At 36.8% G+C, this 14413-nt stretch overlaps 1 protein-coding gene across 2 annotated transcripts in view; it reads left to right on the forward strand.

Annotated features, from left to right (window-relative positions):
* Window positions 1-14413, forward strand: part of KLHL1 (kelch like family member 1) — a 185851-nt gene that overhangs the window by 129670 nt on the left and 41768 nt on the right. For both annotated transcript variants that reach the window (XM_058045329.1, XM_058045330.1), the window contains exon 6: window positions 7212-7398. In XM_058045329.1, the coding sequence (XP_057901312.1) occupies window positions 7212-7398 (187 nt within the window). The remainder of the gene's footprint in view (window positions 1-7211; window positions 7399-14413) is intronic.

The following is a 14413-nucleotide window of genomic DNA, read 5'->3' on the forward strand; positions in this document are numbered from 1 at the left end:
ACTTTTAAAGGTTTTAAATTTATTCTTGTTCTCTGAGTATAATTCTTAAACATTGTTACAATGTTAATGCTTAATAAATAGTCCCAAATATTTTCTCACATAAATGGTGCAAATGTGCTGCTCTTCTCACTCCTGTTTCCTTCGGATTTTTTTCATGAATACCTAATTTAGTATGTATAAAAATAAGATTTATTGTATATTTTGTATATTTTTCCTTTTGAAAGTATTATTAATGACTGAAATATCTTGCTGATTTTACTTTTCTTTACTTTTTTTTACTTTAATTTTTGAATATTTAATAATATTACTACTGCCATCACTTACATTTCTAGTGTAAACATGTAAATTAATACCTTGCATTGTCAAGGCAGTCATAACGATCTCTTATTAAAGTCTGTTCTTTTCAATAATAGATGTTAGGCAGAATATTTAGTTAATATTGAAACAGCAAGAATTAATCTGATATTGAAAGAAGCAAACCATACCTTAATTCTATTCCCCAGTACCTGTGATTAATTTTCATAACCTCATCACAGGCAAGACCATCAAATTGGTAAGAAAACGTGGTAAATTTTCAACTGAAATTTTCAACTGTAATTGCTTAGGTCACTATTATGCCTATCCCATAAATTCAAAGCTTTTTAACGAAGAAGTTCCAATACATTAAAAAACAGTCTTTATACCAAAAAAAGTGCTATCCAATTGAATTAGCTAAGAGTTTATTCCTTATGTAAAAAAAAGAAGTAACACTTCTTGGGGGACTATTTTTTTCTTTCATGTTTGCAGTGAAACATAAATAGCCTGATTTTTCTTAAAATGGGTATGTTTATATAAAACTTTAATCAGAATGGCAATTAATTAAATTGAAATTTGCAGTTGCAATAACATTACAGCCATTTCCTTCAACTATCTTATAGTCAGAAAACACAAAATGTCAGCAAATTTATTCCTTTCACCACATTAATCAATAGAAATGCTTGTATTCATATGGTAATATTTTGATGTAGGAATCATGACCTCTAGCAGCTTTAGACAGATAAAAATTCTTCAAATTGGAGTTTTGTCCATAGAAACACAGTATTTCCTAACATCTTGAGCAGCTTGAGCATGGTAAGACTTTGAAACGATACAACTATTTCTGTAGAAAATTTCAAAGCAGCATTTTTATTTGTTCCAGAAACTCATATAAAACCTTTATTTGCTTTTAATTTTAATCTGTACAAAGAACAATCATGACCTTATACTTCAGAATTCTATTTTTTCCTAGCAGCAACATTACTGTGATCATCAACAATAACCAGCTGTAACAAATCTGTACGTGGAAGAAGACTCATAAAAGGACAATGATGGCTAATCTAACTTCTCTCTTGAAAAACATTCAAAATGCAAACTTTAGGTCATTAATTCTTCAGGATTTTGTTTCATATGGTAATGTGATTCTCTGACTCAAGGTTGTCAAGTGACTTGGGATATATTTTGGATCAAGGAAGAGACTTGTGGCCTTTTTTAAAATGAAATGTGCCATGAAAATCCACATTTCATTTATTCACAATGCATTTAGAGGACTTTTAACTTTTTGTTCTTCTGTTATAATTATTAATACTATTACGATAATTCTAATCCTCTGTTCTGTGTGACATTGGTATGTAAGTTTCTAAGGGCACAGAACTCTTTAGGGTTTTTCAGAGAGAAAATGCATCTAGATACTGGGATAATTTTTAGACAACTGGAAGTTGCTTTCTGCCTGTGAAAAAATTAATATGTTTGGGTATGAAATTTAATCCTAATCTGTGGTGTACAGAATAATTATATGTTTTTAAGGACTATTCAAGATTCTAAATCATAATAGACAGTCATGGGCAGATAATGACCACATAAAGCATAATTTTGAAGGATGCTGTCCCTCTTTTAGAAATATAAATCTCTTGGATTACAGATTAAAACTTTTGCATGTGCTGAGTATTTAATTTTGGTACGCAGGGAGTACTTTCTCAATTTGTTCACTTTTATAGCCCTGTCCTGGAGGAAATAGCCATGGTTTTTCATTTTAGTGGTAGGAATCTGATGGTGTTTTCATCATCTCCCCTTTTGGTCAATTACTGTGTCTGAGGCACCTATCAAGGTGGAATCTGAGGTTAGGTCATCCTGATTGAGTGAATATTGTCACGCCTTGCATTTTTCACAAGATAGAAAGTTTTATCTCAATAACCAGGGGGTGTTCTCTGCCTCTTCAGAAGTATAAAGTCACTACAGAATCTTTGGTGAGGCAGCTCTTTGCTTCTTCCATTGCCTTATAGTCTCTCCCAAGAGTGGAGTAAAGGAAAAAAGTGGTCTTTTTCTTTCCAGGTAGGTGGAAACTGTTTCCCTAGTGGTGGCTGAATTTCATCTTAGATGACACAGGGCAGAAAGGGACCAGTTCCATCTCTCAGATGATCGATTATGTGGAATTTGTGCGACTTTGCTTAAGGTCATTCAAATAAAGTATTCAGATTCCCACAATCATAGCTGCAAATCACTGGGATAACAGAGAGGCTGGGGGAGATCTGCCAGGAAGCAACAAATGCAGAGCTGATCATCAAGGAAGGAAGTGGCGGAAGGAGGGAAGGAAGGAAGGAAGGAAGGAAGGAAGGAAGGAAGGAAGGAAGGAAGGAAGGAAGGAAGGAAGGAAGGAAGGAAGGAAGGAAGGAAGGAAGGAAGGAAGGAAGGAAGGAAGGAAGGAAGGAAGGAAGGAAGGAAGGAAGGAAGGAAGGAAGGAAGGAAGGAAGGAAGGAAGGAAGGAAGGAAGGAAGGAAGGAAGGAAGGAAGGAAGGAAGGAAGGAAGGAAGGAAGGAAGGAAGGAAGAGGAAGGAAGGAAGGAAGGAAGGAAGGAAGGAAGGAAGGAAGGAAGGAAGGAAGGAAGGAAGGAAGGAAGGAAGGAAGGAAGGAAGGAAGGAAGGAAGGAAGGAAGGAAGGAAGGAAGGAAGGAAGGAAGGAAGGAAGGAGGCAGCTGAGGGTAAGAGCAAGGCAGGCAGCAATCGGTGCAGTCCTGTGGTGCACCCACAGTCGCTCACTGAACCAGTACCCAACTACTCCTTTTTTCTCATTAGACATTTTCCTTTTGGCAGTTCTTGAATGCTTTACACAACAGATCTCAAACTGAGTGTGCTTCACTGAGTTGAAACACGCCTGCTCTCTGCAGCATGGTGCTGGAAGTCTTTGGAAGTATGTCTAAGGAAGGACTTTTTGGAGGTTTTAATTGGGAAAAAATGAGAAACATGATGACACAAAGGGACAAAAAATTCTCAGGATATTGCTAGTCTGAGACGTTCTAGCAATGGTAAAGTTAACTATGCTGGCACTGATACTGTAGTCTTTTGAGAAGCTGCAGCTCTGGGAATTTCCACATTACAAAGCCCAGCAATATTCAGTTAGTATTAGATACAATTCTCTCTTAATGAATTATGTCATAGACATGGAATAGCAAGCTGAACATAATATGGTTTCCAGGGAAACATCCTTATTAACTGAATTTCCTGATCAAGTGCATCCTGATTTAATAAAAATATATTGATTGTTGTGACATAATCAGGAAAGATCATTATGGAGTAGAAAAACTTTGACACAGATTACTGAAATTTAGACAACATGAAACAGCTTTATATAACTTCTGATTTCTAAATAGTAGCTTCAATTTAATTTTTTTTATTCATAACTTCTAGTCTTTAGGAGATTCAGAAATACAGTTTTTATCACAACTTAGCCCATGTTTTAAAAAATTTAATAGAAGAAATGATTAATTTATTTTTAAGGGACATGAACAAATGTTTCTGTCCAATTTTAAATTTTTGTTTGAATTTTTTTCTGTTGTTTTTTTCCATTTTCTATTCATTTTTAAGGTGAATTTCTAACCTGAAAGAAAAAGAGATTCAGCTTTTATTTGTGGTTGGTGAATTAAGTCTCAGAATTGAGTCTCAGAATTTTGGGACAGAACAGTGTTCACAGATTATTTCTTCTTCATTTGAAACACCTGGCAACTCAGTTGAGATATTTTAAAGATAAACATTTGCTTTAAGAGCCTAAGCATTTCTGGGTAAAGGAGTAATGGTCTAAAAAGAAATCACTGATATTATTGTTGGACTTTGATCCTGACTGGTATAATAGGCTTGCCATTAAAACCTTTGTCATCAATTTCATTAATTCCATTAAGCATTAGAAAGTCTATGTAACTTAATATTACCTCAAATTTGTGCAGAGAAAACTGGTAATTTGATTTCTTAGCTCTCTTGTGCCTGTATTCTATTTAGTTAATGTTGACAGGGTACTCTGGTTGGTTCTGTAGTCCTAAATGTGTGTTAAATCATTTTGCAGTCATCCTACCTAAAATCTGGACATGATTTGTCTTCCGATCTTTGATTTTCTAGTCTACTGAGCAGTGTGCTGAACACTGTAAAGGAAAAGAAAAATCACAAAAGAATATACCAAAAATCTTAAGATTATGAGATAAAAAATAACCTAGTGTTATGAAATATGCCTATCACGCCTGTTTATAAACATACTTTTAATATTCTTATTTAGTAATATTAATTGAATAATAACCAGAACAGGCACACACAAATACACAAAAACCTTTGTCATAGAATCATAGAGTGGTTTGTGTTGTCAGGACCCTTGCAGATCATCTTGTTCCAGCTTCCCTACCAAGGGCAGGCGCACCTTCCACTAGATCAGGTAGCTCAAAGCCCCATTCAGCCTGGCCTTGAGCACCTCTGTGGGGACCCTAAGAGGCATCCCCCGAGTTAGGGGACACAAGCCACTCCCTCCCAACTCCTGAATTTTTACACCTCCAGGGGTGTGGCATCCGCAATTTCTCTGGACAACCAGTTCCAGTGCCTCACCACCCTCAGAGAAAAAAATTCTCCTTATGTCTAATTTAAAGCTACTCTTCTAATTTGAAACCATTCCCTATAGTCCTGTCACTGCATGCTCTTGTAAGGAGTCTTTCTTCATCATTCTTGTAAATTCACTTCTGGTACTGGAAGGCTGCAATTAAGTCACTCCAAAGCCTTTTCCAGGCTGAACAATCCCAATTCTCTCAGTCTTTCCTCATGGGAGAGCTGTTCCATTCCTCTAAACATCTTGGTGGCTCTCCTCTGGACTTACTTCAACAGGTCCTATGCTGGGACCCCAGAGCTGATGTCGCCCTGCAGGTGGGGTCAGAGCAGAGCAGAGGGGCAGAATCCCCTCCCTGTCCCTGCTGCCCACGCTGCTCTGGATGCAGCCCAGGACACGTTTGGCTCTCTGGGCTGTGAGTGCCCACGGCTGGGTCATGCCCAGCCCCTCACCCACCAGCACCCCCAAGCCCTTCTGGGCAGGGCTGCTCTGGGGCTGTTCATCCCCCAGCCTGTGTTGATACTGGGGTCTGCAACATCTATCTATTGCCTTTCTTTCAACCATCAATTCATTTCATGACTAATGCCTAAAATCAGAAGCAGACAGCAGCTGTCTACATGTGCCAGCTGTTAATATTTCAGATGTCACAGAAAATGTGTTATCTGCCAAAATCTGACGGATTGACAAAGGACATTCAAGCTTCTTCTGCAGCCATTGAAGTCCAGATGAAATAGCTGAGAGCTCTTAAAAGGAATCTAGCTTCCTCTATTTAGGCAACTGCAAAACAATTTGCATATGATTGCATCTATATGTCTGTAGGAAGACATCCTTACACTCCTGGAATGAGATTCTTCTGCTTGCTAGCTTTAGATGCTTCTCTGACTATTATTTGGTCTCCCAGATAATGTTCTATGATATCTAGGAATTTACTGCTCTGTACAGATATGTCGTTATATGCAATTAAATCCTGAACTAATTGGGATGTCTTAGGTTGTCTGATGTACCCATATGGGTCTGGCAGATATGGCACAAAATCTGCATGAGCTTTTGTCCTGGTTTGGGGCAAATTTGGTAGAGAACCTGCAAAGGAGGGCCCCTCCAGAAAGCAAACCCACACGGCCCCTCCCCCCAACCGGTTCGGGAAAAAATTCCTTGGAGAGAAGTGGAAAGAACCTGTTTATTTAACAGGCACAGCACCCCCAGCACACAAAATGAACAATGCCCGATGACACCGCTCTGAGAAAGATGACAAAATCAGAAAGTCTCTTTCGGGGGTGGTTGCTCTGTTCTCAGTCCCTCTGGCGCTGGGGCAGCTGCTGCAGCCACACGGTGCAAACCCTCGGTGTTCCCAGGTCCCAGTCCGGAGCAGGTTCAGATGATCACAGAAACAGGAGAGGAGAAACAGTCCAGGAAGGAATTTGGACTGTTTAACTAAATTAGCTAATAAGCAGAAGCAAAAGCAAAAGCGAGAGCAGAGAGACAGCAAGTGAAGCAGAAAAGCCAAAAGCAAAAAGCAAAAAGCGAAAACAGCCCTATGTACTGCCTGTCTGTGTCCCTGATAAGAGAAAACCAAACAAAACTTTCACTCTTCAGAGCCGGTCTTAAAGGCACAGAACAGATGAATGGGGATACAAGCATCATAACGTCACCCCAGAACAGCTTTGCACTCTTCTGGCCTGACATCAGTGAGATCACAGAATAGGAGAATCATTCAGGTGGGAGCAGGCCTCAGGAGAGCTCAGTCCAACTCCTGCTCAGAGCTAGGTCAGTTGTGAGGTTAACCCAGATTGCATAATTCTATGGGATCTTGAAAACTTACATGGTCATTTACAACATCTCAAAAGCTGGTAGATACATGCATATAGGCAAGTGAATCAAACACAACATTTACAACTTGCAGCCTCCTTCTTTGGAATCACAATAGAATATTCTTTTACCTGTATGAACTGAGCATTGTTGGCTTTCAGGTGGGAACATTGTTTTTGTTTGGTTTTAAAAATAAGGGATGCTCCTGCAAAGAGATGCCTTCTGGGTTCTTTCAGTGTTGTGCTGGAAACCATTAAAAATAAGTCAACTACAATATTTATTTTTTTTCAAAGCCTTCAGTAAAAGATTGGTAAGACTGTAGTCTTAAGGGCTGGTGAAACACTAGCCTTAAAATCCTTTAAAAATCAACTATTTAATTTTCTCTCTGTGTTCCAAGAAAAAAAAAACCCTGCAAAACTGTGTGTTCTCAAATGAAGAAATAGACTTGTGACATCCATTTGTGTTTGTCTCTCATTGCATATTATTGCTTTTCTAGGAATTTCTAGGATGTTTTATTCACTTATTTTCATTCACAGATATTGGCTGACCTGGAAAATCATGCACTTTTTAAGGATGACCTAGAATGTCAGAAGCTTATTCTGGAAGCCATGAAATATCATCTTTTACCAGAAAGAAGAACTCTCATGCAAAGTCCAAGAACTAAGCCTAGAAAATCTACAGTTGGAACACTTTATGCTGTTGGAGGAATGGATAACAACAAAGGTATTATTGGGTGTTTGTTTTTTATTATTTATAATTCATATTTTCTTTGTCAGAAAATGGCGACACAACTTTCTATTCCAAGATTGGTGGGGAATGTCTAAATCAGTCAAGAAATATTGCCAAGATTTTGCTACTACTGATATTAAAGGAAAAGAATGATACATTTAGAGAAAGAAACTGAGTTTTGAGTTCATTCTTTGTTCAAAATTATTATAATTTTCAGAAAGAAATTTAAGAAAAAAAAAAGTAGAATGGTAGTAATATGCCTTAGTTATAGATTTCTAGAATTTGTTTTTCCTTTATAAGTCAAATAACTCTCTCAGTTTTTTTAACCTTTGATAAAAGGCAGTTTGATATGCAATGTATTCGATGCCCAAGTAATTGTCTGGGATAGTAATGATGATTTATGGGTCTTCAATGCAGAAATTTTTAAGTCTTCTAGAGAAAAAAGATAACTGTCTTGAACTAGATTGCTAGTTTGTCAACAGATAAAGAAAGGTAAAATTACCCCTATTTTTCTAAGAAGTAGGAAGAAGTGGAAAATTTATTAAAGCATTTTGTTGTTATTTGTTTGGAATAAGAGTTATGATGATAGGTTGTGCTTTTATTTCTGGTAAATTTAATCCACTGATTTCTCGAATGGAGTGGAACAAAATATTTGAACTAAAAGCTAGCTATATTAAAATTTTATATACTCAAAAAGACTTTATAATTTTTTTTGTGATATTCACTAACAATTCCACAGCATTTAAATTTTCACATCCATATTTAGACTGAAGACAATACCTTCAGAAACACTAGTTCTAATATAAAATAAACTGTACTTTAAAAAAGTATAGTATAAAATTATATGTTTGGTATTTCACAACTCTTTATCTAGGTCCTGTTATTGAAGTTGTTTCACTAAATAGCTGTGACAATATTGTTTGCAAAATTGCATGTGTTTTTCCCATAAAGTCGTACCAGTGATTAGGATGTATGACATCTGTGCCTGTGTGAAAATAAATGGATGGCATCAAGAGAAATATGACAAGCAAGTTGAGGCAGCTTCATGCTTTTGGAATGAAGCTGTGCCAGGGGAGTTTTAGATCAGATATCAGAAAAATATTCTTCACCCAAAGGGTGATTGGGCACTGGAAGAGCCTCCCCAGGGAAGTGGTTACATCACAAAGTCTGTCTGAGTTCAAAAAGTGTTTGGAAAATGCTCTCAGGCACATGGTGTGACTCTTGGGGGTGTCCTGTGCAGGGCCAGGAGTTGGACTGGATGGTCCTTGTGTGTGCCTTCCAACTCAGCTTATTCTGTAACTCTGTGACTGTGATTCTGCCCTTCCACCCCACTTTCTTGAGGCCCCCCATGGAGTATTGAAACTATTTCTGGGATCCCATAATGACCCCATCTGGAGTGAGTCTAGAGCAGGGCCACAAAGTTGATCAGAGCGCTGGAGCACCTCTCCTGTGAAGGCAGGCTGAGAGACCTGGGACTCTTCAGCACAGAGAAAAAAGGGCTCCAGGGAGACCTTATAATAACCCACCTTCCAATACCTAAAGGAGCCAACAAGAGAGCTGGTGACAGCTTTACAAGGGCGTGTAGTCATAGCACAAGGGGTAATGACTTTAAACTGAGATTGTAGGTTCAGATCAGACATTAAGAAGTAATTGGTTACTGAGGGTGGTGGCAAGATACTGGGGCATGTTGCCCAAAGAAATTGCCCCATGCCTGGAAGTGTTCAAGGCCAGGCTAGATAAGGCTTTGAGCAATGTGGTCTGGTGAAAGGTATCAATATAGCGGCTCAAGGGTTGGAACTAGATGCTCTTTTGTGTTTGCAGGTCCCTTCAATCCCAAACTGTTCAATGATTCTATGACAATAAGAAATTGTTGATGAAGGAACCAATACATATTTATATATATATTCTTAAAGTAGCTGCAGATTATTTTTGTCCTTTTAGCAGTTATAAACAATTGTGTAGCTAAATGTTAGTCAGGGATGCGCAGGGAACATTGTCTTTGGATGATAAAATACAAATTTCCTCTTACTTATGACAAATTACAATAAACACAAGGATTCAGGTAGGAAATGACCCAGTAATAAATCCAATTTGGGTGCAGCTGTATTTGTTCTCATTTTCTATTAATATCTGTTTTTCAATAAAAATACAGAAATATTTAGGATGACAGCATGAGGCAAAGAACCATTACCACATCAAGACACAGCCAATTTTGCAGATTCAGGTCAGGCAGAAGCAGTTCATTTCTGTAGCAGCAGGAGAAAGCACATAGCAGCAGAGTTCAGCCCTCTGTTGCTGCAGTCTCTGACTGAAAACTAGCAGGACTTTTACACGTTTACAGCAGATAAAAACTGCTTTGAGGATGGGCTGGTATGGCAGAGGAGCAGCTGCATAGCAGGAGCCTGCGTTACAGCTGATGCAATATGTATTCCCAGCAACCCAGGCTCTGCAGCTGTGCTGTCTCAGCTTGCATCTGTTCAGCTCACTCTCTTGTGATCCTGCTGTGTTCTTGACTAGCTTTTATGCCCAATGAATCTTGTTTCCACAGGTCCATTCAGGAGACCTGAGTGCTCTTTGCCTGCTTTGAAGAGTCACTGAGTTCATAAAGTGAGCCTGGGCTGGGAGATGATGCTGATACTATATTATCTCTCCTAAGGAATTAGCAATTGGTTTTTTCTCCCACAACTTTCTTCACTGAAAGACTGATATGGATGGTTGAAATTCACAATGATGAATTTTTAATACTTCCTGATGTTTTCTACCAAATGTGAAACCATTGCAAATAATTAGATGAGCTAGACAAATTAGTAATTTATTAACTAGCATATAAAATAGTGGCTAAGTGCAAATATTATGAAAGCATTTGAAGGTTATATGGCTCATCACATAAAATGTAGCCTAGCATGCTAAGTTTGTTTTGAAGTCTCTTCTATAATTATCTTCCTTTCCATAAAAATGAAGTGATAATTAAACTCCAGCAAACAGCGACTGGAATTTTGCCTGATGTGAGAAATTAATGCAGCATAGTACTAAATGGATAGAGAGGAAAGCATCAAAGTTAGATGGATTTGTAATTTTAATTTCCTAGACAAACTAAAAGAATTTAAATCTCTTTTTCCACACACCTTTACTTATTTATTAATTTAATTTAAGGGCACATATAAGAAACACACTTTCTCAGTATGTCTGCATTAATGGAATGGGATGCATTAATAGATTGTGGGTATGTGCTGCTGACAATGTTCCATTCACTTTACCCATTAATATCATCACACTGACTTCTCTAATTTGGATTAGCCATATTTAATCATGTAATATTACACAGAAGTCCACAAATAGAGGAGGATGATTGACTGAAATAAATGAGTAATTGCAAGAAGTGGACATACAGCAATTTTTAGGAATGATTAAGCTCTGACTTCCTGCAGCCATCCTGGAAACCCAAATATAGAGCAGAAGCCAAGTGGTAGAACATGATGTATATGGTCTATGTTAGATGGTGCTATGGATTATGAGCAGTAAAATATGCAGCAAGTGGAGATTCATGTCAGTAATCAAGCAGTGTTGTAATGATGTCAGAATGCTGATTAATTCCTCCTGAGGTGTTTTAACCTGTCTCACTCTAGGTAGCAGTTAGAATAATAGGGGAAAAGGAGAACTTGCAGGAAAAGTAAATAAAGGTGTTACAGTAACCACTATCCAAAACACTGGTATATATTATTTTTGGAATAGCCCTAGACTAGTTCCTCAAAGTCTTAGATTAGTTATTTGTTTACTGAATCCCAGTCTTTAAATAAATTCAAAGGAAAAAGTAATGAAAAGTTGCATGAGCAAGGAACTCTTCCATAAAAATGTAGTAGGTCATTTTGAAAAGTGATGGAATAGTCAATTTACTGAAGCACTGATATTATATATTTTTTTTTCATTAATCTTATGACTAGACATAAAACCTGCTGCCAAAAGTACCCTGGTGGTAAACAGGTAATGTTCATCATTAAGCTGTATCAAGCTATAATAAAAGTTCTTTTATTGTTGTATAGATACCGTTTAGAAAGATCTCTTCTATTGCCACAGGTATATTAAAAAAATTAACCCTTTGAAACATGAAATTGAGGCCTCCAGTCATTTTTCCTTATACACCCATGTTGCATATTTTTTTCCTTTTCTTTAATGTATTTTACATCATTGCAATAATCCTCTTTGCTTCACAATTACAGTTTATCAAATGTGGTTTATGACACATATATATATATATAATTATTTCACAGGAATGCCATCTAGCATAACTATACGAAGTTACTCTTGTTCTAGTGAATTTTGGAGATGTTTTTTTTTTCTACACTTTTTTAGTTTTGATTTTTCTTTATGTTTTGTTTAATTTTTTTCTAACATGAACATTTCTCAAAACAGATTTCATTTAAACTTTATTTTAAATTTATATTTTTTCATTCTCATATAGGCATGTTTTTTTAAATGCTGAAAGAAATTTGCAAAAACCTATTGTAAATACAGTAAAAAAGGGGCAAAAATAGGGAAAGATCATGTTTTTCCTCTTAGGTAGTTCTTCCAGCTTCTTGAGATATGTGTCTGAGTTGTCTGTGACTTGAATCTGCCTTCTTCCTCTTCAGTTTAGTAGGAATTTGTTAAAAAATAGAATTAAAAATAAAAAAAATACACAAAAAAGAAGTAAATTAAATTTATCAAGATTGTTATATAGCATTTTGCAAGTTGTAAAAATTGTGACAAACCACTTTGTCTTCACATACATAAAACGTTTGACAGCATTCATTATCTATCCATTTGATGCAATAAACTATCTTGATTAAACACCTTATCTTCATCTTACTTGCATTTTTATTCTAAATATGCAACGTACAGTAACTGTGTTTAATTTTCAGAATGTGGGTGGCTAAAGTCCTGTATTTGTATAATATGCAAACAGCAAAATCTACTTATGAAGACTATTTTCCTTTGAAAGAAAGAAAAGTCCAAAGTGGTTATTACTGAATATTTCTCCCTGATGTGCTTTTTGAAACCTTTTATATAAATATGCATACTTTGTAAGTATACTTATGTATGTGCATATATCAGCCCTGGTCTGACTCCAGGAGCAGCCCCTGTCAAGCAGGAACATAAACAAACATGCTGTTGTTGCCGAGTGCATAAACAGATGTTCACAAAAGAAGTGAGAAGTGATAACTTCATGGTCCTTCTTGTAATCCTGCTCTTTTTATTGATAGTATCACATATATGTCATTACCACTCCCCTGTACGAGTTTCTTCTGCCTTTGGTGCTAACTTGTTTTCACCAGTGTTTTCCATGAGGACATTTGTTAACTTAAAGAATTTAAAGAATGTATTCATAGCCTTAAAATACCTCAGAAGGACAATAAGCCAAAATAAATTGTACTGCTGACATTCCAAGCAGCTGTCACTATACCACTTTTTATTTAGACACCTACAGTTTTTCTCTGAAGTCTTGTCTGCTCTATTTAAGTAGCAGTTCTATGTCAGCCAAACAACTGCAGCGTTTCAAGCATCAGAAGTAAATAATTTTGCTGAGATAAGTGTGAAGGAGCAGCCAAGGGTACTGGGGTTGTTTAGGCTGCAGAAAGGATGCTCTGGAGAGATATTATCGCACTGTACCACTACCTGAAAGGAGTTTGTGCAAGGTGGGAGTCGGTGTCATTTCCCTAGTAATAAGCAATAGAACAAGAGGTAATTACACCAAATTTCACCAGCAGAGGCTTTGACTGGATATTAGGAAAAATTTTTCTGGTGAAAGAGTTGTCAAGTATTGGAAAAGGCTGCCCTGTGAAATAGTTGAGTCTCCATCCCTGGAGGTAAATGAAAGCTATGCAGATGCAGCACAGAGGAACAAGGTTTTATGGTTCACTCAGCAGTGCTGGGTTAAGGGTTGGCAATCTTTTCCAACCAAAATGAATCTATGATTTTGTGTTTGCTCAGTTCCATGTAGTATATTTCACGATTCTTTCTTATAGTTTCTGGAATTCATTTTTTCAAAGTATTGACCCATTTAAAGGGTTTTTTTTTTTTAAATATAAAAATGTGTGTTGGCATAATCCAGTGTTTTCCTAGACATTCTCTAGTTAGATATGGAAGACATTGGAAATGGAAAGCAATTTACCTTAAATCTAAAATGCACTAATAAACAAGTAACATTCCATTAGCTTTAGGTCAACATTGTACCAATGTCTTGTTTTCCTTTTTCGTGCTTTCTGGAAGACTCAACAGGAAAATGATAATGGAATATATAAACAGAAACAACAACACAGAGAAGTATACTCTTGTTGGAGAAATCAAGATAGCATAGTAATGTCATCGTGGTGGGTTTTCATGAGAAAATTAGAATACCAGAGTAAGTGGCAGGCAGGCTATGCAGAATGAATAAGTAAAATTTTCAGTGCCTGCATTGCAAATATGCATTGAAACTCACCTTTCCTTGTATGTTCCTTAAACAGAAAAGATGTAATTTAGCTGTGGGGAAAAGAAAAATACACTACTTTTTAAAAAAGAAAACCAGACAATGGATTTTGGGAGAATTGGTTTATCTTTTGCAGAAATTTATACTTTTTAATATAGCCCAAGAGTTCATTATTGAATATATTCTTGATAAACTAAAAGAGAGTCTGATTTTTAGTTTGATTCACACAATAATAAACAGAGAACAAAATGAACTGTTTCGAGAAATATCTATCTATCTATCTATCTATCTATCTATCTATCTATCTATCTATCTATCTATCTTATATTTAGCTAACAACAAAACATTCTGGAGAGAGAAACCATAATTAATGAAACAGCAGGAAGTAACCTCATGAAGTTCAATGTGGGGAAGCACAAAGTCCTGTGTCCGTTTCTGACAGGAACAACCCCTGGAACCAGTGTAATTTGAGGGCCACCCAGCTGGAGAGCAGCTTGGCAGAAAAGTGCCTGGGATCATTTTGCCCCAAACATCTGCCAAACGATTGTTCGGATATTTGGAAAC

This window comes from Melospiza georgiana, chromosome 2 (assembly GCF_028018845.1).
Source record: "Melospiza georgiana isolate bMelGeo1 chromosome 2, bMelGeo1.pri, whole genome shotgun sequence".
Taxonomy (NCBI): domain Eukaryota; kingdom Metazoa; phylum Chordata; class Aves; order Passeriformes; family Passerellidae; genus Melospiza; species Melospiza georgiana.